Here is a 25,051-nt window from a genome sequence, read left to right on the forward strand (position 1 = left end):
ATCTACCTAATATAATTCTTCCAAAGCCAATCCAATATTTTTAAAGCTAAAATTAAAATTTGTTTCTGTTTTCTTTTTGTATTTAAAACATTTTTCCTTTTTTTTTTTTTTTTTTTTCATTTCCTGTGTTTCTCCTCCTTGTCGCCAGTTTTACTACCTGGGCCTTCCCCAGACGTGTGCCTGTTAGTGGTGGTGTTGTTCAAGAACATCTTGTCCATGCCTTTGAGCGCCTCGGTGAGATAGTTCTGCAGGGCCGTGAGCGCGGCGCAAATGGCCGGGGCGCCGAAGCCATGCGTGATGAGGCTGAAGTGCGTGAGGCAACTCTGGATCCCCGGCTCCAGGATGGGGCTGGGCCGGCTGTTCCCGATCGGAGTCCGGTCCTGAGCCAGCAGATCCGTAAATTCTTTACAAAGTTGCCTGCAAATGGGGCGGAAGAGGAACAACAACCACAATAACAAACAAACACCACCCTCAGTGTCGTTGTCATTGGCATTAGAAAGGAGACTGCTCACACAAGCCCAGAGGCACCCGGTCACCGGAGAGCCGGGGAGCGAGGCTAATGTGGGCGATTCCGCTCTGTTTCCCTTCCCAACGCCCGGCCGGCCTTCTCGAGCAGCTGGGACTGGAAGGAAAGCGGGGGTGGGGAGGTAAGGCACCCCTTCCATCCCAAAGCCCGGCCTTTTTGGCAGCCCCTTCCCCTGCCCATTTCCCGCTCTCCCCCGGCCCCCCGCCCCACCCACCCCCGACCCCGACCCGCCGCCTTCATTATGCAGGAAACTGCATAAACCTCGCTTTGGGAAAATCGCTAGGCTTTTAGCATTTGATTTGGAATATTCAGTCATTTTTAGCTCTTACCTGACAGTTCTTTTTAAAGCCCTTTCCCCCTCCTCTCTCCTGCCTCTCCAACCTCTTGGCGATCAGGCTCAGAAAGCCCAGAAAGATTTAGGGCCCTGGGCCACAAGCCTGTCCTTCTCACAGAAGCAGATTGCTGGAGCTGTGCATGGCCCAGGGCAAGCAACTGTTTATTCCAGGAGAGAATGCTGATTCCATTCAAAGCAAAAAGCTGTTTACCTGCAGTATTTGAGAAGGGAGGTGTTCCCACCACCACCATCTCCCCTTTTTTCCCCTTTCTTTTACAGTGTAGGCTACGGAAGATCTTTATACAACAGGATTGTTGTCCATATAAAAGGAGTCCCACATTGTTTAAATAAAACCTAAAGGTAGATGGTTAAGACTCCAGGGAGAGGAAATTTTTATTTGTTGAAGGTTTTTAATTCCTCAAGGCACCCAAATCTCCCAGCCTTAGAAATCTTGCATACCTAACTATGGACTGAACTTACTTGAGAAATTTTTAATATAAGAAATGGGCAAAAGGATTTTAGCCCTGAAGGCCCAAAGGCTTGGTTCGCCTCTTGGTCAGAGGCATGGCATCCCAAAGGTCATAGCCTTTCATAGACTGGCAGGCTTCTGTCAGCCTGCCTCCACCTGGTCTCCAGGGTGGTGAAAAAAGAAAAACTACAGGACTCCAATCCCAGGCCTCCCTGGGATGGTCTGACACTTGATGACACCTGGCCTGGCCAACAGATGAATAGGGCCAGTGCCTGGAGGCTCATGTGAGTGACTCTGAGGCACCTATTCCAAGGGGATTACTCCCAGGAGAAGTAACAGCCAGAGGAGATGGAAAAAACCTCCTCCCCCACCTGCAACAGCCAGAAAAGGTTTTTGGTTTTAAGACTGATGGGTAGAAGACACTACCAGGCATGCTCTCACTGGTTTCTCTGTTCAAAATGCAGGCATATATCATCCCAACCAGGAAGAAACAGGTAACAGTTTTGACCTAAATAGGGCAGTTTCTTAAGTCAGAGGTTCCTCAGAATCACCTGTGGGGTTCAAACAAACACATCCAGGCCTCCACCCTCACCCTCACCCTCCCTGCCATTCAGGGAGCCTGGGGCTAGGTCCACGAATAATTATCTTGGAAATGCTCCCCAGACAATCCTGATGCTCACCTCAGGTTAAGAAATGCTGGCCTAAGAGAAGCCACAAGCACTCCTCAGGGAAACCACAGAGTTGTTTGTGGAATCCTGTTATCTAATTTATCCAGTTTGGCTTTATTTTTTCCCCAAAGTACCTTTACTCTTTTATAAAGCACCAACAGTTCCCCTGCCGCTAGCCACCAAGGGCAAGGGGTGGGAGGGCAATTTACTGACAAAGATCTATTATATTGCTAGTTAGTACATCAAGGAAAACCTTCTAAAAAGAGGTGGGTGCCAGGTTTTGATCGTTGGAAGGGATGGTTAAAGGCTTTCCTGAAGTTTGTACTCATTACCAAAGTGCCAAAAAGGAAATTCTGAACTGCGGAGAACAAATGCTTAGAGTCAAACATTTTAAATCTTCAAAGCCCAAACTGGGGTCTGTAAGCAATTAAAGTTCTGGGACATTAATATTTTTTGACCCTGCGGAAAGGGGCAATCAAATTCCAATCACGTCTCAAAAACATCTGGACAAATTTGAGCAAATGATTTTTCAGCCTTCCATATATTTCTTTAAATTACGCTGTCAACGGAACAAACCGCGTCCTGGAGCACTAAATAAATGAGCGCCGCTGCTTGGGCCGCGCCTGCGAGAGAAACGTGCGGGCGCACGCAGCGCCGCCCACCGAAGGCCTGAGCCGGCCATAAAACACCAGCAATATGACATCGAAGCCAAAGACAGGAGTAAATCAAATAAATAGAAAACCCACTGTAAAAGTTCAAATGAGCTCTAGACCTAAATTTAGCCAGAGATTTACTAGTTTCCCCTCTGGAGTTGTAGTAAATTCTACTTCTGTGGAAGATGCCAAACAGCAACGTTGGAAAGAGAGTAATTAGAGCTGAGGGTAGAGATGGGTACACGTGGGTGACATATAGACACCCTGAGCAAGCACACGTGGCTGTGTGGGGAGGACAGGAAGATGTGCAACCTGGGCAGAAACAAGCATCCAGGGATGCAGGAAGAACTGGAATAAGGCTCCACCCCGCAAAGGTCTGCCTGTCACCCCCAGGGCTGGGGATGTGAATTGTTAAAAAGCCTGGATTCCGATTAATAAAGCCATCCTTCTCAGAATCTAGAAAACAGAGAAGACTGACACGCACACAGCCCGTAATCAACGCTGAGGGGTGGGCACGCGCAGGGGGGCGGAGCTGGGAGGGCTCCCTACCAGCAATCCACCGGCTTTCGCCACTGAGCTGGGAGCTCCCATTGCCTCCTCCCAAACGAGGTGGCTGCGCAGGTTGGGAGTAGGGACGAGTTTAGGACACTCACTTGGTGGCCAGCAGCATATTCTTCCGGGAGTGCAGGTCACTGGGGTCCGTGTGCTGCCGGTTCAAATATTCAGAAACAGCTTTGGCGGGAAACTCCGTTTCGCAAATATACCCAAAATCCCGAGCTAAATGAACAGCTTCTCCTGAAAAGACAGCCGCAGAGGAAATAATCAGCACCCAAGACCATCCCAAGATCAGGAGGTGTTCCCTGGTCTATTGTTATTGTTCACAAAACAGGTCAACTCTTGGGGGCAGTAGCAAAGGTGGTACAGACGCCCAAATGAACATGGTTCTCAGGCCATGATTAAAGTTGATGGAACAAACTTTGTTCCTGCTGCTCCTTCCAGCCTCTCCCTGATCACGCTTCCAGTCAAATCCTAGCTAGGCAACCCCTGAATAGTTTCGGGTCTCCCACACCCCAGCCCTAAGGGAAAGGTGGGCCACTTGTGGGAGCCACCTTGCAATTGCATCTAGACAGACAGTGAACTGAACATTCAAGCCAGATCTGCCCCCCACCCCCTTTTTTAAGCATCTAACGTGTTAACTCCTGCTTTAAATAAAATTTAAGTCTTCCTAACTTTTGTATCTTCCTATAATTAATATATACAAATATAGATCCTTGTGTGCCTATGTCCACATATATTAAAGAATATATAAATCATATATGGATCAGTGTCTATCCAGCAATGAAATATTTATTCTCCTTGTCAGTTTCCTGCTAGTTAGGTTTCAGGTTTCTCCTCTTCAGAGGTTGCTGCCATCATTCTCCTAGTTCAAGACTTTCTACTGCACAAAGATGACACAGCAGCTATAGAAAACCTGGACAGCTGAGAGACTCCTCAGTTAATGTGGAAACCCCTTTCGAAAAAAGCATTATTACCCTTTAAAAACACAGCCTTAGGGGTTCAAGGGAAGATCTTAACATAAAAAAGAGATGTGCTGAATTATCCCATAGCCACATTATTTCTAAGGAGCACGACTACTTTTAATCATCATTAGCATAGTAACCAAACACTTCCAGCTTACAACAACTCATAACACTGAAAACTGCCAATGGAATATTGGCATTTCAGTGGGTTTTCCAGTTCCTTTCCTTTCCACCCAAATCCCTGTCTTGGGCTGAAATTACCTTGACTGCTTTTCAAAATGAAGATTGTGATTTTAGCAATATGCTAAAGGGCAAAAAGTAAAACCCCCAGGCTGAGAGGCAACCAGTAATAAGTGTGGTCTGGAAATTTGGTCACCTCTGCCTCTAGAGGGTAAGTTTGGGCCAGGCAACTTTGCCTGAAAGATGTCAAAGTGCAATGCCTATCAATGTGATGACTTTATGGTTGCTGCCTAAATATTCTAAGATCCCCTGCTCCAAAAACTAACTCCCCGAAGTAGTGTCATAATATCGTATCCATAAAAATAGAAGAAAAACCCAAAACCTACATGTTAGACTCTAGAGAAGATTCTACAACTTCCTCTATTAGGTCCTTCTAGCTGTATTTCCTGTGTCTTCCACAACCCACAAATTCAAATGCAGATCCACTTATTCTAGACTCTGGAGAAGATCCTGTTTATTACATACCATAAATATCATCTCCAATCCCAAAATGATGAGCAAATTAGAATGTGCTTGTTATAAGTATGGGCCTTTAAATTTACAACTGAAGATCATACATGATTCCCCTCCATGTTTCCTAACTCCCCCTCCCATTCCCCTCATCCCCAACCCGTATTTCTCCTAGGTCACTGGTCTTATGAAGCTCTATTTCAATAAATCCCAGGTAATCAGTGGGAGATAGGGGCCCTGGAAGTGACATGAGTTTTAAAATAACCATTAGAGATCATGAATGCAACAGTAATTTCACAAATCAACAGTGTGTTTAGTACTACTGATGATTCAGAGGTAAAATTTGGGAAGGAGAAGGGGTATAGAAGGGATTGCTGGTTACAGAGTTATTCTTGAGTTTGTTAGAGGTTGTTTCAGGTACCATGTCCTGCGCCTGGAGGCACCTGCACTGGCTTGGAGGCCAGACCTGAGCACTCTCCAGAGCTCGGGGACCCTTGCACACATCCCTTGGCCTCCGGACAATTGCCACTCCCTCTAAATAAAAAGACCTTTGAACTTTTCAAGCAAACGCTTGACATCCAACTCATAAGGGCACAACAAGTGCAATGATTTCCAGTTAATCATGAAACGTGTAAAATGTCAGCTTTCAGCCAACAGTTAAACTCTGCCACTTCATGAAATGGCCACACGTCTTGCTTACCTTCCACCAGGGAGGTGAGTAACGTGACATTTGCTGCTTTGCGTCTGCCGGCGGGTAAATTCAAACCGATTTTCTCTAGCCTTTCTCTCAAAGATCTCCCCCCATTTTTCGATTTGGCTCTGAAATTGCAAGAATTAACATTCTGATTAACCTCAGAGTGTTCCTGAAACAAAGTTTAGATTTAGCAATCTAAAGCCCAGTGGAGCTTGAAGAGGTTTTAACTTGAGGTTAGCACTTTTTTTTTCTTCCTTTTGGTTATTTGCTGATAGTTTGCTGAGGTTTGCTTAATTTCTGCAATACAGAGCATAAAAAAATCGAGTCGTTCTTTTATCTCATGAGAATAAAAAATGGGAATAATTAGGGTGTAGGTTGTGGGTCCAGAGAAGGTAGAAGTTGCACGTGCACAAGCCCAGCTCTTTCCTGGTCATGGAGCCAGAGAGGTGAGCCAAAGCCGGCAAGTACAACCTTGCCGAAAGACAGGAAGAACTGGGTGGTTCAGAAAGGAGAAGGCTCAGCCTGAAACAGGTGGGCTTTGAGAGTAAGAGGTCAAGAGTCACAATAAAATGGAGTTGGGTTAAAAGGGGAAGGAAGACTGAAGCATGAATCTAACGATGATATTAGCAATCATAATAACAGTAAAACTAGCACCAGAGGAGTTTAGTTACATGATAAGTGCTTTATACTGATCATCTCACTTAATCTCAGTAAGTTTCATACACACACACCCTCAATTCCTAGGGGTAATTGAAAGAAACTTCTACACTGTAGAGCTCAAAGGACTCATGTGAAACTGAACTACAAAGTAGAGCAGAGCAAAAGGACTCAAAATGAAAAAGTCTGTGGGTCACACCCTTACTTCTTCCCAGTGATCCCCCTTTATGTGCTAAAAATACAAGAAAAAACCTATTCTGACTTCTCTTGCTGTGCTGTTCACCCGGCCACTTTTAGGGAAGAAGGGGAGTTTCAACTCCCAAGATAGGCTAACTTGAAAAGTTCATGTCATGCAATGTCACACCTTCATATCGGAGGCACTAACGAAGACTTCAGGCGTTGGCAGGGACTTTTGGGGAGGCTTTGAATCTTTAAGATAAAAGCCAACTCCTCCCCCAGTTTCCACAAGGAGTCTATGGATTGTCTTTCTCCAACACTGGGGAGCATATGAAAGGCCCCAAGGAATACCTGTCTATACTTCTAAAATGGTGTCATTGTTATTTTTGGTAGTGGTACTGAGGAAAGGAAGTCACACAAGTCTAGAACAAAGCTTTTCAAACCGCGGGGTACGATGCATTAGTGGGACAGGATCAACTTAGTCGGCGCCAAGTACACTTTAAAACAAAATAAGAGATCGGAGCACACTGCAGGTGAGAAGGGGGTTGCGCCATGATACTCTTGTTTTAGGTAAGTGTGTGCAGATTTGGGGTCCCACTCAAGGTAGAGAATGCTCCGAAGGGTCCTGGGAGTGGGAAGAGGGGCGCCGGGTACAGGGCGGGGACGTGGAAGGTCCCCAGGCCCGCATGGCTGGCGGGAGGGCAAGGAAGCGCGAGCTGGGCGGGGAGCACGTGGCGGCGGCGGTTGTAAGCTGCAGAATTCGGTTGCTAGGCAACCGCGCGGCATTAAAAAGTGGTTGGGGTGGTGGGTTACCTTCTGAGGACGCCGCCGAGGAGAGACGCATTGAGGCATTCGGGGGGCGACAGCCGTCTCTGAACTTCTCCCACAGTTACTTTGTATTTTGAAGTTGAACTAAGCAGAGACAAACGGCCTGGGACCGAGCAAAACACCTCGCCGGTGTTGACGGACATGCCTCCTAAGAAGCCATCTTTATTCATCATCAGAGAAGTCACAGATTTGGGAGGAACCGGAACTAGAGAGAAAAAAAAAAATGCCATAAAGGTGACCGGGTTTTGATCCTAGTGACCGCCGATAGAATGAATGTGTCGCTGCCTGCGCAGGGGCGAGGCCACAGGCCAGGCGCCAAGAGGAAAGCTGCAGGAGGAGGTGTGTGTTCCCATGGTTCCGCGGTGCGTTCCGAGCTCTGTGTACAAACAAAATGCAAAAGCTATCACCTCTGGAAACTTACCCCAAGTGTGTGGACATGTGAGAGTGGCTTGCCACAGTCCCGCTCACTACACGAATCAGGAAAAGCACGCAACCCAGAGTTTGGATTGTGCTGTGAAGCCAGACAAGTCCGATTCCATCACGTGTTGGCTGTGTGACCTTAGACATCTCACTAAAGCTCTCTGAATCTTAATGTCCTCATCTGTCTCCTGATAATCACATTTGGTGCTGAAACCTGAAGGCGATGCTCCCTATCAGTGATATAAAATAGTAATACCAATGGTCTTTACGGGAACCCTTCCCTCCTCTATTTGATACAAATCTATGGCCATCACTGGCAAAGATCAGGATGGTGAGCCCCATCAGTCACTCTGCCCAAGAACAGCCAAGTAATAATACCATTAAATTGGGGCAGTTGGACCCAAAAGAGCTGCTTATTTCTCTACAGTGGATCCCATTCTTTGCTATATCCTAACAACAGATTCATTTAGAAATGAACCCAAATGCTCCTCTCCAGTGAAAGCAATTCTGCGGTGACATGAATTTTGTTTACAAATTAACGTAAAGCACCCGGCTGGTGATTGTTTGGAGCAGTTATGATTTACAACAGGTGCCCTGATCAATCAACCAATCACTCTAATTCATGTGAGCGGCGGTCTTGCCTTGCCCCAGTTGTTTCATTTCGGCAAGTAATTGATAACAAACCGCACTCAAGGTATGTTTTATGCAGAAGTTAATAAGAGCTGACAGCTGGTTGCCACTGCTACCCAGGCGCATTCAGTCTCTCCAGCCTGTATTTCTGTTTAATTGTGTTTCAGTGTCATCTGCACCTTAGGAAGAGGCGGGGCTCGGTAGAACCAGAGGCTAGGAGCCAGGAACAGTGAACGGTCAGCTTCCCAGTCCCCTGGCAGTCTCCCTCCCTTGGACTTCTACACGGCTGATGCCCATTTTCTTTCTGCAGGCCACTGGGCAGGCGACACTCCCTGCTGGCTTGCCCTAAACCTTAGCTTCTTCCATGGGGATCTGAAGCCCCTCAAGCACCTCTCCAGTGATCACCAGGCCAGGGGACTTATTGAAACATGCAGTGTTTCTGGCATGAAAAAGGATGCTTCCATTCTTCCTTTTTAATAAAGAGTCTGTCTCTATAATCCTGGTAAGAGAAAGATATGCTTTTTCTACTCCCTGGAACCTAGAACCCCACATGTCAAGCAAGTTAGTATAACCTCCCTTTACTAGAACAGACTAACCACCCTGAGTGTTCTTGAAACAGCTTATTCTCTCTACCACAGATCCCAGCATTTAGACCTTCATGATATTTTAGAGATTCCTAAAAGGTAGGTCTCAAATCTTCTATTTCCTATAAATTGCATTTGGCTCTTTACAAACGCCTGGAGAAAGGGTTTTCTGAGGACAGTGGACAGAGAGACAAGCATTCCCTTTTTCTACTTCTTAGTAGACATTTTAGAGTTTCTGATCTCTCTATATAGTCTCTCCCAGGGCTGAATGAATGATATCAGCTAACCAAGTGAATATTCTGCACTGTCATGGTGGTGGAGCAGTTACAAAGTGAGGTTTCTTCTTTCTGATTCCCTTCATCACAGTCAGTGAAGTGCTTCCCATTTGAGGGAAATGTGAGTAAAATATGGATTTAAAGTCACTTAAAAAATAATGATTGGGGTGGGAACACCCTGTCATTTAATTCTCTTACACAATATCCACATCTATTTCAATATGTCTTTTTTTCCACTACTGTCCTGATTTCTGTATTTCAGATTCATATGCAGGCACTATAAACAAATAATGCACGATCATGGTAACCTTGGAAAACTTCTCTGCAAAATACAGATGGCCCTTTGTAGTTTTAATATGGTATGAACTGTAGAAATAAGTTGTATAAAAAGCTTTGTCTTTGATATTCAGCAACATTTAAAAATTTAAATCCTACTGTATTTAGAAAGAACATTTTAACAGAACCCCCCCATCCCCCACGGCCAAGCAACTTGAAAATAGTAAGTTAATTCCTATTTACGATACTGGATAACTGAATATCTGCTGAGAATTGGAATTCTGCCTGCTTTTCACAGTCCCAGGTGCCAAATCTCTTGAAAAGCCAGGCCTTTCAAGACATTTTATAGCCTGCCCTCAATTTCACTATTGTTAATTGCCTGATTTACCTGACAAGAGCAATTTCCTTTGGGGAATGTCCATAGCTCCCTCCCAAGGGCTGTACCTTTTGCATATACATTATCACCTAAATATCACCCACCCAGGCAGCATCCCTCAGCACTCTGCTGTCTAGGGGGAGAAGGAAGGAGAGAGTGGTGATGTTTTTTCACTCCCCTTCTCCCCTCACCCCCGCCCGACAAGACTGTTTGAGCAGACACACTTCAGGTTATATTTCTGTTTTTGAATTTAAGTATCAGTCTTGTTCACACCCTCCACTCTCTCATCCTCAGGTGCTAAATGCTGGCCTTTGAATGGTTTCCTAAGCTAGACTCTGCACATGTCTTGTCTCACACTCTTCTAAGTCCAGCCTACTTCCAGCATCTACCTTCCCCTCCACTCTCACACCTGCTTTCCTCAGCTGATTAACCCCATATTTTATTCTGTCTTTTCCCTTCTGCTTTCCTCCAGCTTATCAATAAACCCAGGGAGCAACAGGGCCCGGTTGATTTGTTAGTAATTATGAGCACACTGCTCCTGCTCACGGAACCCAGAGATGACTAAGATAGGTTTAAAGCGACAGCAGGAAATGGTAAGGAAATGGAGCATAGCAAAACTCAGCGTGAAGCTTTCAGTTCTTTATATGTTTACAATTTTCTGTGCATACATTAAAACTGGGTGGGATTTTTTTTTCCTCTTCAGTTCTCAGTTGGATAGCGTAGCCAACTTCTGGATGTAACACCCACAAAACTTGCCCCCCTCCCTTTTAACTTGCATTATATGGGGGCAGAAGAACAGAGGTTTAAAAATTGATCAATATTTCATTACAGGGACTGGAGTTTAATTTGAAAGAGTAGAAGGAAAACCGATTGGAGAAAATCTTATTCATTAGTGGACTCTATAGAGCCAAAGTGTTAATAAGGTAGCGTTTCATCTTTACACTTAAGTATGAAATCACAGCTCTGATATCTTTGTGTTTGACTGGAGGCAGGTCTTCTGTGGTTCTGATCTGTTGGTGGGAGAGAAGGAAGAAATGAACCCATCTAATGGACTGAAGCCTAAGTCCCTCTGAAAGGTGCTCGGACTTAAATATGGAAACCTCTGCTATTCGCGGTATCTTTTGGGGCTTGCCTGGTGGCTCAGAGGTTAAAGCCCTGGGTCGGGAAGATCCCCTGGAGAAGGAAATGGCAACCCCCTCCAGTATTCTTGCCTGGAGAATCCCATGGACGGAGGAGCCTGGTGGACAATAGTCCACAGGGTTGCAAAGAGTACGACTGAGTGACTTCACTTTCACTTTCACTTGCACACCCGGAAGCAGCAAGAGGTGGAGCATTGCTTGAAATAATTACTTCTCACCAGCAGATCACCCTTTTCCTCATACTTACATTGCTTCTCATCTACCTGAGGGCTAAATGTTTTTCCATATGTGTATAAGAGCATGTGTATAAACATGAGCACTGAAATCCTGAAGAAAAAACATAAAAGGATTCTCACAGAGAAAGCCAGAACAGAAGAAAACTACAAACATCCAGTGTTGGCATCCTTTAGGGGCAAAGCCTAAGAGGCTGGAAACTGGGTTGGATCCCATCATTTAACTCAGTGTGTGGGACCTTGAGAGAGTCATTTGTCTTCTCTCCATCTCAATTTCCTCACTGGAGGGTGGGGGTGGGAGTTGGAGAAGAGTGTCTAACCTTTCCAGCTTTGAAATTAGATGAACTCTGATTACTCCCTGGGTGGCTGGAATGTAGCTGAGAGTCTCTAGTTGAATAAAGGCCGATAGGGACCCAAGTCAGCTCTGAAAACATGAACCTCTTCCTTTGAGAGGAAACTCATAGCCTTCTCAAAGGTTCTGACAGACTGGGTGCTTTGACCTCCTAGGTCAGAAGGCGGAATCTCAACAGAACCCCTTGTAATAGAAATTGGCAATTTCTCTATCACCCCCATACCCGGAGAAAATCCACACCAATCAAAGTGTTTATGTGGGGAAGAGGCCAGAACTAACGGGAAAAAAGTGGGAGAGAACCAAGAAGCTGAACTGAAACTAACCAAACAGGATATCCCTAAGACCAGTGAAAATGGCCCATAGTCAACACTTGGACCTTGGACTCCAGCCATGCCAGTCATTCCAAGAAATCCCAGCATCTTTTTCTGCTGTCTAAGATGTCCAGTCGATTGCATATTGGCCTCTAATTGCACCAAAAACTTTTTCTAAAAGCCTAGGTGAGCCTTCTTTAGGCTGGTGGAAGAGTGGCAGTGATCATTTATAGGAGCTGGGCACCACCCCACCCCCTGCCCGGCCCAGATTCCTAATCTTAATGGAACTGAGAGTTAAGAATGATTTTTTAATGTCTCGTTGGATTTTTAGACTGTTAATGTACCGAATCCTTCTCATTATTACTTTATTGATTGCTCATTGACCAGCCCCCTTCAAATCGTATTAACCACCCTCTGCCGGTTTAGATTAGGAGAGTTTAAAAAGCACCTTTCATTACTCCCCCCGCCCCCAACTCCTGCCATGGAGTTGAGACTCGCTGGCTTAATGGGAGCTCTAATGGGGCAGCTAAGAGGAGAGGGGCCCCAGTCCCTGCCGATTGCATTAATAGCTCAAAGGGGGCCAATACAGAAAATTAGCCGTAAACGAGCTCTGGAGATCTTCAAATGAAAGAGCCATTTATCACGTTGGCTACCTTCACTCCACTCGTTTGCTCTCTCTACTGGGAACAACTCATTTCCTCTTAACTAAATTACTTCAGAAATGTCAGCTAAGCCCAGATAGCAAACATAACAAGAGAGCTAGCCTACAATCAATGGGGTGATATCAACACGGGTGAAAAACTGGACAGGGTTAAATTTTAGGACGGAGACCTTGCATAATTAGAGAGACACACGCGCGCGCACACACAGAGACCTATATCCTTTATGTCTAAGTTTTCTCCCTTAAATACACACAGAGGCAGAGAAACCTGAACCTGGGCGGGTTGCTGCCACTTTATTAATAAGGTAGACCTTTAAAAATCTCTCTAAAAGCCCATTAGAAAGCAAATAAAGCAACCAGGTCCCTTGCCAGTTGTTGAAATTTAGAATATTTCGTCCAGGAAACGTTCTCACCTCTTCTTTTATGAAATTAATCTCTTCCTCATAAAGGTGGGGGAGGGGCAAAGACGGGAGACCAGAGGGCAGGGAAAGAGCTAATGAATCCATAACCTTATTTTAAGTGGTTCATAGTGATCTAGAAAACTAAATCAACCACTTATTCCACTTTTGCCCATGGCTCTCTAAAGATAAAAATATAATATTAGGATCTTTTCGTCATGTAATAAAGCAAATACCTGAAATATTAAATAATGGACTTGACCTCACACTTCATATTCATACCACACTCCTTAAATCAATAGAATGACTGGGGTGCCACTTAAATGTGTTAGGCTGTGCATTTTTAAAAAGGTTTGCAGGGGGCATAAAAAGTAGTCCATATTTCCAAAACCAGAAACTGCCACGTTAGTCAATATTCTTTTCTTATTCCTGGAGATCCTCATATATACACACACATTCACATTTCACTGACAAACATACACAAGCCCTGAAACCAAAGCATCCACATCTAAGAATATTTTCAGCTCCATTTTGTTAGGCAAGTTCAGTTCCAAATATTTTTATTGGCCTATTAATAATATTTCTAATTGGTCATCAGTTGGGCATGCCCCACCGCCAGCCCCGATGCTGTTTCAGCCCCCATAGAGAACTCTGAGCTAAGGGATTCTAGCTTTCCATGAAAAGGGACAGAAACTAGAGAAGAAACCAAGAAAGCCAATGAAGAAGCGCCTCTCCTCCTCCCCATACTAACCCCCGCCCCACCCCACCCCCATCCCATCAACCAGCAATTAACCACAAGAGAAGACCCAGGAGGGCATGGTGAAAGTGAGCTGTCAGTGCACTTGCAAATCAAAGCGCAAGCCCAAGTGTCCCAGCGAACCCAAACCCTGGCATTAAAAATCCGAAACGATACTATCTAAGGAAGAGTCGGAGACATTTGGAGGAACACTTAAATACTTTTACCCCAAACCCTACTATTCCTCTTCAGGATATTACATTCAAAAGCCAAATGGCATCATTTCAAGTACAGCCTCCCCTCTCCGCCTCCCACCTCTCAAAGTGACTTTTTCTGCTTTTGTAAGAGCAGAAAATTGAACACACCTCATCCTGCTTACACACCCTCCTACTCTACCGGCTTGACTCTGCATTACTTTTCAAACCATCCTTTCCCTTTTAATTGTTTTTGTGAATGTCATCTGGCTCAAATGAATCAAAAGTGACTGCAGCTAGGGATTGTTGACACCAAACAGAAGGACAGGCCTTCTCCAGCATCGATTAAAAAAAGGGTTACAGTAGTTAAAACTGTAGCTCCAAATACCGGTTCTTGCGATAATTAAAGATTGCACTGTTTACACATTCAAGCTCCTAAATTTGTGGCATGTGAATGACATTCGGGCCTTTTGGCAGCCACACTAATCGCCAGGCATTCTCTCAGTGACTGTCAGAGAAGAGGGGGGAAAAATTAAGCAGCTGCAATACGCCCGAAATGAGTTATTGTAATTACATTTAATTAGTTTAATTAGTTAATTATTTTGCTTACAGCTGTACAAGAGACTGCAAACATTTGTTAATATCACATGCCCTTTACCAGTATGGGGTGATTCCACAGTCACACTAAATCATGAATGCATATGTAGGAAGATTGAGAAATGTTCAGAGGCCAGCTCAGTTTCTCAGGAAGAGCATATTTAGCGACACATTTGGCACAATTAAAAAAAAAAAATCTGAAGAAACAACTCGTAAAACACAGAGAACTGGGAACAAAATTACCACCCCAAAATACAAAAGCAAGGAGAGAAGGAGCTGCCCCAATGGCATAGGGTTTGGCTCAACAAACTCCAGTTATCAATGAAATAATTACCTCATATTTTTGAAAGCAGTGTTTCCCAACCATACAGAATGGTAGTTCAATTATTTATGATGTATCTAGGATTGCTAGCGAATGTACTGTGAGAAAAATGGCAATGGTCTCTGTCTCTCTCATCAGGGTTTCTGCCTTCAGTCCCCCACCCCCATCCCTTCTTCCCAACAGGCATTTTCATCCAGATAGCCACTGTCCTATGATTGTGAACAAACACTGGTGTCTTATAAAACAATGAAGTCCTTCAAAGTGAAAACGCATCATAAAGACGTGAATGCACAGGAAAACTTGGCTTACTTTGGTGGGAGGGAGAAGAATCCATACCTTTTTTTATGACAGACTGGTCCAGTAGATTCATGCCGCTGTTATTGGCATCTTCAACTGACTGTGAATATAAAAACATCACTATTCAAATCGACTGGATATTAAAGAATCGCACACATAAATCATGTCATTCCAAACTGGAGTTTCTGTTATTTCCATTTATATTAATTCACAAAGGGAGGTTTTATTATTATTATTATTACCTCCAAATGGACACAGAAATGAAATTCACCCAAATTATAAATTCTTCCAATGGAAGACGAGGAAAGAGGGAACTGAGAGGCATCTGGGATGCAGGATTGGTTTAGTGATTATATTAAACATAGATATTACATAGACACATACACTTATATTATTCGCTCTTATGAATTGTGAAAATTTGGCAGCCGCTGAAAGATTTCCACTGATATTAGTCAGAGCGATGTCTGTTTTCTATGCTATCCCAGTGCATCTTAACCCCAGAGTCATTTTACAAATACATAATAGTTTACATTATAGGATTTTAATTAAAGTCTGAGCAATTTGGAATGGAATGCAAACAGCAACACATAGGAACACGTTTGCAGGCCGTCAGGACCGCACACCCACTGCGGTTCACACACATCTCAGTGCTGTGTGAGCTTCCTGCTGCAGGACAATCCCTGCAAGGGACCTGCACAATCTGCTCCCCCTGCCACTGCTGCTGCCCAACAAGAAGCACACCTGTTAGGAAGGCAGTAACTACAGACATGCACACACACACACACACACACACACACACACAAAACACACACAGGATCTCCCGGTGAGCAGCACCTGGGTCATGGGAAAGAACAGTCACCTTTCTTGCCAGTTGCATTCCAGAGAAGGAAAATTTTGACCCTAGATGTTGGCTGCACTTCAGAGGGGAAATGGCTGTTAGAATGATATTCTTGCTGTCAGGATGCACTAGGCTTCTAGCTGTGCATCCCAGGGCATCCAAAGGCGGTGGATTCCCACCCTCTACTCCCCACTGAAAATCAGGGTTGGCCTTTCCTGCAATGTCCAGCCGCTTTCCTTGATCCTTACAAACCTGTTTGGACCAATCTGTCACCCTCTCTACAGAGGAGTAAAAAGCAAAGGGCTTAAGAGGGAGGCTGTGTTTAGACAGCACCTCCCACCCACTCAAGCTGCATCCCCAGACAGGGTGTGTGTTCATCACAAGGAAGAGACTGTCTACCCCAAACAAGCAGCACATTAGAAACGAGATGATCTAATCACGGAGGGGGCATGTTAATTTGTTTCTTTTTGTTTTTAATAGCCACTCCTCTGTTCTCAGAAAGATGAGGAAAATTGTCATTCCCCATAAGAACCATTTTCCATGTTGCAACATGCCATCCCCATCTTAAAGTAAAAAGAAAATGCTTAAAAAAAAAATGCTTCATGTAACTTGTTCAGAACTCCCAGGAGACCCCACCATGCACACCGGGCGCGCACACACAAGATTCACGCCTTTCTGTGCTCACGTGTCTACAGTGGCGACGTGTCCACGCAGGACAGAAATATTCGCCTGTGTCTGTGGACGGGCAGACCCGCGATCTTACGGGCCAGGACCGTGCCCCGCCACACCTCACCCTCACGTCGGTACGTAAATATGTATATACGCCTCATCAGCGACGTGGGGTAGTTGTGGTAGTTAATGAGAAGGCTCTTGTCTGATTTTCTATCTAATTACGGCCGCCTGCTGGGTTTTTGTACAGGATATTCACGCAGCATGCTGGCGCTTAATCGTCACAGGGAGGATCGTAAAGATTTAATTAGGACTGCATGCGGAAGCGCGGAAAAACAACTCAGACTCGTAATTACTAGACTTCTTTAGTTAAAAGTGATACCAGGGGTTGCTTTAAGACAGTAGGGTGTGTTTGAGTGTGTGTGTGTGTGCGTGTGTGTAGGGGCTTTGACTTAACATCTTCATATGTTTACACTCAGGTAGGAGAGGTGATGAGAGGTTAGAGAGCAAAGACCAGAAGAAGGAAAGAGGTGTTCACAGCAACTGAACAAACTCCAAACTGAGTATCATCTCCAGCTCTCTTTCTTTCTGATGCTTTTTTCTGAGTTTTTAACACTGTCCCCACTCCCTGCGTGCCTGCCCGTGCCCGTGTGCGCGCGCGCAAGACCACACACACACACACACACACACACACACACACACAAAATGGGTGAAATGTAGCATACCAGAACCCAAACAGCGATTTGCTGGTTTAATAGCCCCTGTGAGTAAATTGAAATAGAAATTGACAGGGTTTTATAGTTTCATTTAAAAAATATTAGAAGCATTTGGTTAATTAGCTCTTCTCTTTTGCTTCTCTCACGATCCGGGCGGTGCCCCGCGTGTGTGTCTGGGTCACACAACATCTTGCCCCAACCCTGGGCCAGGTGAGGACCCTTGGCTGAGAGGCCACTCCCCCCTCCTTGGCCTGGCAGCTCCCTGGTATCTGCTGGATCGCGGCTGGACTGACATAGATCCGGGACACACACTAGGCCCCTGAGATGGAACAAGTGACTGGGGTCCAGGCTGAGGCACCTCTGGTCTCTTTTTACAGATGGGGGGGCAGCGCAGCCCACCCATACCGCAGAGGCAGGAAATGGGAAACGCTGAAACCACCAGCCGCTCCTGCCACATAGTCCCCTGCGCTCCTGATCCCTAACTCAGAAGGGGAGCCTCTGGGATGGAACAGAGGAGGCGCAGCCTCTGGATTCAGGGGTCTCATCTTTGGTTCATCTCTTCCCCTGTCTTTTTTTGTCACCTGCCCCGTGTCTTGTCAAGCACACCCGGCGTCAGGAGGCCTGTCACCGCGTGGGAGACAGAGATCCTCCCTTTCTCCTGGGAAGACTCAGGGTGAATTCCTCTTGACCCCTGGCACCGAGGGTCGACCCCGAGAAAGTCTCCCGGGCCTCCCCACCTTGCCAGGGGACCTGCTGAGATGCTTCCGGGGGAGGGACGGGGAGAGATGGGGTGGGCGGGGAGCAGCCAGGGCCCTGGGCCTTCGCTTTCTCTGCTCTGGGCTCTCTCCACCTCCCGGGCCTGAGCTCCAGCCGCAACTTCCATGAGGATATTCTCCCAAACACACACCAACCTGACCTGTTTTATTCTCGCCTCTTGCATCTGACCAAACCCTCCAAAGTTCTCACAATTCTGCCTTAAAAATACAATAAAATGACTAAAAGCAAAGAAACCTATTCCCTCTTTGGGTGCAGTCTCTGAGTTTAGTAGCCTGAGCCACCCCGCCTGCAGAGTGGTAGTGACATAGCCAATGTAGCGTTGCCAACAGCAATGCTGATGAGTTGATCCACTTTCATTATCTAGCACTTTGAACCATACCCACAAAGGTTAATTTAAAAACTTTTCCCCCTAGACAAGTATTACCCCAATGCATTAAAAACACACACACACACACTATTGAATATTTCCTTTCTCATATGATATTCTGAAATGAGCAATACCTTCAGGACAGAAACAGTTAAACTTGGTTAAATCAACAAAACTACCACTTATGACTATGGGTAATCCAGCCACAACTCAGGTGATTCCATTATTTCTGGAAATAACTAAATTTCCCCTAAATCAGTAAACCATCATAGACGAGACACAGGCAGCATTTAATGCTATCACCACATTTTAACTGTTCAAAATACATTTTCTTCAGCAAGGTAAAGAGAAGGGACTCATGCACCCTTTCTCTTTCCCATTTCATGTTCCTTCGCTTTAGAGGTATGTCTATAATGGTGCATAATATAGACAACCATGCCAATGAGATTGAAGAATCCCTTGAAAACCTTTCAACCATATTTATCTGTTCTAGAGACTAAATTAAAGAGCAAAAGGAGACCTGCTCAGAATCACCCAGTTTTCAGAAATCATTTCTTTGATGTTTCTTTGTTTAATTTAACCAAGTATTCTCCACCAAATCAGGCTCCATTGTGTAGGTTGCAGATGGGATAGTGATGGGGTGGGGGGGTGTTTGGAGCCTTTTGTTTTAAGAAACAAACATGTGATGCCTCTTCAACTGGTGACACTGGGGAGAGGAGGGTGCTAGCAGAAAGAAGGACTGGGGAAGGACATGGAGAATGTTGCTCAACTGCCGTTTCATGGTCCAAACGGGGGAAAAGAACCTCCAAAACGGTATGTGTCCTCATGAACCCCCAAACAGAATTATGACTTTCTGGGTCTCTCCCCATAAATCTTTCATTGCTCAGATGCTGCCTCTGGAGCTCAGTTCTCTTGGAAAAGGGTTCTACAGCTTATGGGACATTCAAAGTAAGACCTGGCTTGAACAAAATAACACATTTTTCTTCCAGTGTGCATTGTCATGCTTAACAGAGTCTCTGCAAATTTAGCAGGAACCTGTATAGAGGTCCCTGCACCTCCATGCTGCAGCTCCAGCCTCCGGGCAGCCAGGATTCCACCTGCCGCGTCAGGGGGCCAGACCCAGGGGGGTAGGTTGAGAGGGCACCCGGCCTGGTTACACAAAGCCAAGAGAACTGGAAGGAGTACCCTAGCTAAGGCAAGACAAAAACACCTAGCTTTGATTCTAATGATCCCAAACTAGCAAAACACAGTACACTTTTCTCCTTCATTTTTTCATCTCTCACACTTCTAGCTTTCGTCATCGAAACCCCAGAAAATGCCACTAGAGAGTCATACAGGTAATACACAGTTACATACATCGAGTCCATCTGCTCCTATACAAACTACCTTCCCTCCACCCCTCCAAAAGACAGAGCTGTCCCTCCCCACCCGTCCCCGCTCCCTGGGCATTTGTTACTTGTTTATTGTTTGTGTGCCATTACCTGGACGTCCTCCATGCCGGGATGGCCGAGGCCGTGCAGCGAGAGGCTGTCCCCCATGCCCGCGTCAAGGCCGTGGTGTGCTGAGTGCAGGAGCACGTCGGGCCGGCGGACCGAATGGTAGTCCCTCCGGGGGTCGAGGCCCGAGAGCTGGGGCAAGGCGGCCCGAGGCTGGGGCAGGAGAGAACCGGCTTCTGAACCCACTTCTTGCCGCTGCCGTTGCCCCCAGGGATGCTGCTGGGGCTGGTGGAGGGGGTTCAGGGAGTAGGGGTCGTTGACGTGGGAGTAGGGGTCCTGGCTCTGGTGGTAAGGGAGCGGCTGGTAGGGGGGCGGGAAGTAGGGCGGCTGGAAATCTGACGACGGGGTGTGCGACAGCGGCGGGGCGCTGGAGTAAGGTCCTTGGGACACCGAGCCCAGCTGGGAGAGCCGCGAGCTGTGACTCGGGACGCCATCGTGCCGGTCCTGGGAGCGGAGAGGAGAGAGAGAGAGAAGGGGAAGGGAAAAAAAAACAAAAACAAAAAACACAAGCGACAGATGGAGAAACCCGGCTTGGGCATCCTCTTCCCAGGACAGGGGAAACAAGAGTCTGAAACTTAGCCTCCCAAGCTGACTCAGAGGGTACATGATTTCAGCAATTCCAAACGCGAGGCTTTGGGGAACATGGGGGCGACTCACCCACTGAACCAACATCTAAGCCTTCTGTTGGGGTGCAAAGCCGGCAAAAGGGATGAGATAAAGTAACAGTGTGTATGGGGTTGGGGGAGATGATCAATTCCCTAATGAAAAATACAGGAGTCTAATACACTGTATTTGTTCTTCTGGGTGTTTTAGACTGTTTTTCTAACTCTTCCAGAGGTCCAAAGCATAACAAATAAAACTTCCTACTATTTTCTGTGCTGCTCCTCTCGTTCAAAACCAACTTCTGCCTTTCTGGCAACCCAGCCCGCTGGCCAGGAGTTCCCCAACACCACCTGGTCATTCCAGGACACCTAGGAATCTGCCTGATCTGAGTTTCCTGTCACCCCTTCCTTCCCAAGAGGAATTAAATAATTTATGTAGTGTTGGGTCGAAATGGATCTCATTCAAAAATCATATCCTGAGTCCGTCTTAAATTAAGTTGAACTGCGGTTCAAAGGAGTTCTTTCTAAGGTTGCTTTTCAGTATCTAATATTGTCCCTACTCCAGGGTGTGAAGATGAAAGACCTGGGGTTGGGAGGGGGGGAAACCAAAAAATAAAAACAAAAGGCCTAGACAACTTAGTGTTGGTCCTAAGTGGACTGCTGAACTCAGTGAAAGGGGAAGGTGTGCCTGAGTGTGTGTGTTTCTCCCTCTCCTCTCTGGAAATGCCATGGTAAAGTCCCCATGGTTCTTTCTGGAGAAATAGTCACCTAAATTTCCCAACTGCGATGGCAAATAAAAGTTTTTCTGTTCGGCCTCCCCCTACTCCCCAGCTGACTCATGGAGCTCAGACAAACACACAATGCAGAGAAGCAGCTGCAGCCTCGTCCAATTATGGTGCTAAATTACCAAGCCAAAGGCGCTCGAAGGAAGACAGAGAGCGAGAGTGAGACGCACACACAAGAGACAGAGACAGAGAGACAGTGAGAGGAGAGAGCATGCAATTCTGGTACAACGTGAATCCAGACTCACCATGGATGAATAGGTGTGGACTAACATCTGGAAAAAAAAGCCTGGTTACTGCTCAAAATCAAACAATGATTTAAAAAAAAAAAAAACAAGGAGTCCAGCAGAGAAACGAGCTGGACACAGGAGCCGAGCTTGAGGTGTTTCCAGGACAAGCCATCAAAAAAAAAAAAAAATAAAAATCCCCCCCCACCCCAAACGAGATTGGCGACGCCTGTCACACACAGACAGCGCTGTTCATCGGCCTCTTGCTTGTCTTTTTGGCCTTTTTTCTTCTGCGGTTCTTCGGGGCTCCAGGAGCAGTCCTCTTCCGCCCGAAGCTGGGCTCAGACTGCTCGGGCGCCCCTTCCTCCCTCCGCTTGCCTACACCGCCTCATAATAATTGATATTCATGACTATTAATATTACACGAGTACTTTAAAGGGAGAATGGAGGACAAATGGAGCGTGAAGCAGCAGCGGGCGCAGAGCTCCCCTACTATTGTAAATGACGTTCATTCAGTGGAGAATTACTAGATGTAATCAGACGAGGGGGCTGGCAAAGGCAGACCGGGGGAAAAAGTTTAGCAGGAAAGAGGCAGAACTTCAATTAACTGAGCCAGGGACGCGCGTAAAGCAGCCCCTGCTCCCCTGAACCAGACGGTGAAGAAGAGAGCATCCTTGGGGTCTTGTGCTGAACCGTAGGTGTCTAGGTTCCTGGAGAGGGACTTTCCTAATGGGAAGAACTGACCGCCCTAGGTGCTTGGCGTGCAGATTACAAAACAAAATAAAAAGGCGTTGCCTCCCCCTTTGGAGAGGAGAGCAAAGGAACCGGTGGGCCCGGCTGTTTACAGTGACGTTTACAGACTTTCACAGTATACTGGAGATGATGCTTATTTATTAAAGGACAGAGGCGAGATGGGGGGCTTTGCATCCCTTGTGTAGCCTTTCCCTCGTTAGTGCTCCTGCAGTCTGTGATTTTTTTAACTTCAATTTAAAATATATGCAATCAATCTTCAAGTACACTAAAGTTATCCTTTCCAGGCAAAGCCAGGGGCAACAGAAAACCTTTTTGGACGTTTCAGGAACCCGTTCAACTGGCCTGACTGCCATTTCTGTTAAAGTTCAACCTTCCTCCCGACTTAAATAGACTCCTTCCACCGGCTTCGCGTTCTCTTATATTTTTTTGAGCAGAAAAATTAGGCAGATAGGAGTACCTGCAGTATCTCTTGTCTCTCTCCGTTGGTCTCTCCTCTCTCCCACCCTCTTTATTCTCCCCTCTTTCCCCCTTCCACTCCACCCCTCCCTCTTCCTCCCCCCTCCCTCCCATTTAGCTAGTCTACTTTTGGACTCTTAGAACGAGTTTTATCCTGCTTACTTTTCGGAACCCAGTGAAGCCCCTCTATATACCCGGAGCTATTTACACCGTGGTTCCATCGCAGCCCGCGCCAAGCCCACTTTGGGCGCTCACATTCTTTAGGACGGTTTTAGCGCCTTCGACTTGACCATTATCCCGGCTGTTAAAGAAAGAAAAGGAGGCCGAACCGAAACAAACCCCACCAGGCGGAGGCGCGGCTCTCTGTTACAGTCAATACACAACCACAAAGAGGAAAGGAAAGCCCCAAGTCATCATTGCGCAGAAAGACGAATCTCCTCTCTCCTCTCTCTCTCTCTCTCACTCACACACGCACACAGACACACACACACACCCCAGAATCAAGATTTGGGGCTGGGCAGAGCTGGGAGATTCCTGGCGCGGGCGCGGGGTGCTGCTCTGAAACTCCACCAGTGGCCGTAAGGCGCGCGCCGGCTCCTCGGAGCCGCGGTCTGGGTCGCGGGGCTGGGCCGGCGGAGTCGGGAGGAGCCCACTCCCAGGGTCCGCAAGGCGGCTCCCCGTCCGGCTTTCTAGGATCGTCCCGGAGCGGGCGGGGTGGCGTGTCCCCCGCGGGTTGGGGATCCTCTGCGTTCCACCGCTACCGCTTCGTCCGACCCAGCGCTTCCCGTGCCGATCGCCCGAGCCTTGGCTTCTCAACGTCCCCTCTCCGACTCCCTCCCGATCTCCGGCCACCGCCCGCTCGCCAGCTTCCACCTCCCCTTCCCCAATTCCTCTGCCCCTTTCCTTTCACCTTCCTCCAAGCTTTTCTTTCTCTCTTCCCTCTCACGACGTCTCCTCGGAATCTTCGCTTTCCCCTTCCCCTCTAGCCCCTAATTCGGGGGCTCCCCGGCTGGTGCGCTCGGAGCGAAGTTCCGCGGGCCTGGGCCGCTGTCCCCGCTCCTTCCGGCCGCCCGTCCCGCGCGCAGCCCCGCCACCCCGCCGCTCCGTCGGCGCCCGAGACCCGAGCGCACGGCCCGCGCGCCCGGCCCCAAGGAGGCAGACGCCCGCCGGGCTGCAGACAGCATCTCCATCCGAAGGGGAGTCCCCCTGGCCTCAGCGCTAACGAACCGTGCGCACTCAACCCGGGTAGAAAATTTCGTTAAAAATGCCAAGACATGGGGCCGTTTGTACGCCCCGAGTCTCAAAGAAGCGAAACATGAAAGAAAAAAAGAAAATTAAAAAAATTGTCTGCTATGGCTCCTTGGCTTGCGCTCTCTCTACATCCATCTATCCGTCTGTCCGTTGACCACCCTCCTTCTAATTTTTCGTGCTCTACTTGGATCCGTTTGTTATCGATCTCAAAATTTTTATTAAAAATAAAAATTCAAAGCCCGAGTCTGTTGCGAAGGAGGCTTGAAAGTCTAATTCTCTCCCACACTCAAAACGAGGAGCCTCTGCCTTTATTGGTCTCTATTTTCTCTGCCCACATTCACTAGCACCCGTTCCTCATCAGATCCTGAAGGAGTTGGGGGCGAGGAAGAGAGAAAGAAAAATAAAATACCAAAAATCAGAGAAATCTCCTAGGTTAAAGTAGTCAGATTTCCACCTTAAAGTCCCTTTTCAGAATGTCGAAGTCTCCCCAAGCCAGCTTTTCGAAAAGTTAGAGAAAGCTGAGAAAACCGGCCGGAAATCTACAAGCAAATAGCTTAAAAATATAGATGAGTTGGGGTGTCAAGAAGCTCAAATTCTCTATCTGCAAAGCTCTAAGATGCATCTGGGGGTGTCGGCTCACCTCATAGATATCTTCGTACTTGACATTCTCCACGAGCTTCCAGAGCATGATGGCAGCCTGGTCTCTAGGAGGTGAGTGCATTCATGTGAGGAGCAGATGTCTGGCTTCTCAGGACTCCGCTGTCTGTAATGATCCATCTATAATTGGAAATGGGGGATACACACCAAATCCGACGCTCCTCTCCCATCGCAACTTATATCTGTTGTCTCAAACAATAGGCTGGAGAAGTAAGCCTCAGCTGAGAGAAAAACATGATTACACACACTGGAGTTAGATGCAACCCACAGACATATATATTCTAAAAAATCATAAACACGTATTTACACCCAGACACCCACATTTAGTTATATAAGCACCCCTGGGTCAGGAAGAGTCTACAGACTCTAAACATGTATTTAAAGGAGAGAGAGAGTTGGTCAGCATGATTAATATAAATATACACATTTAAAACCTCTATATT

At 46.7% G+C, this 25,051-nt stretch overlaps 1 protein-coding gene across 2 annotated transcripts; it reads right to left on the reverse strand.

Annotated features, from left to right (window-relative positions):
- On the reverse strand, positions 1–24,672 carry TFAP2B (transcription factor AP-2 beta). 2 transcript variants are annotated; one of them, XM_070360874.1, is made up of 7 exons: positions 24,592–24,672; positions 19,866–20,324; positions 15,057–15,117; positions 7,202–7,421; positions 5,561–5,679; positions 3,304–3,445; positions 1–417 (listed from the first exon to the last, which is right to left on the reverse strand). In XM_070360874.1, exons 1-7 carry the CDS (start codon positions 24,670–24,672, stop codon positions 117–119), a joined length of 1,383 nt encoding a protein of 460 aa, XP_070216975.1. In that variant the 3' UTR covers positions 1–116. The 2 variants fall into 2 exon arrangements, with proteins under 2 accessions (XP_070216975.1, XP_070216976.1); XM_070360875.1 differs by lacking the exon at positions 24,592–24,672 and adding an exon at positions 21,513–21,539.
- Between the last annotated feature and the right edge of the window lie 379 nt (positions 24,673–25,051).

Source organism: Bos mutus, chromosome 23 (assembly GCF_027580195.1).
Source record: "Bos mutus isolate GX-2022 chromosome 23, NWIPB_WYAK_1.1, whole genome shotgun sequence".
Classification (NCBI taxonomy): Eukaryota; Metazoa; Chordata; class Mammalia; order Artiodactyla; family Bovidae; genus Bos; species Bos mutus.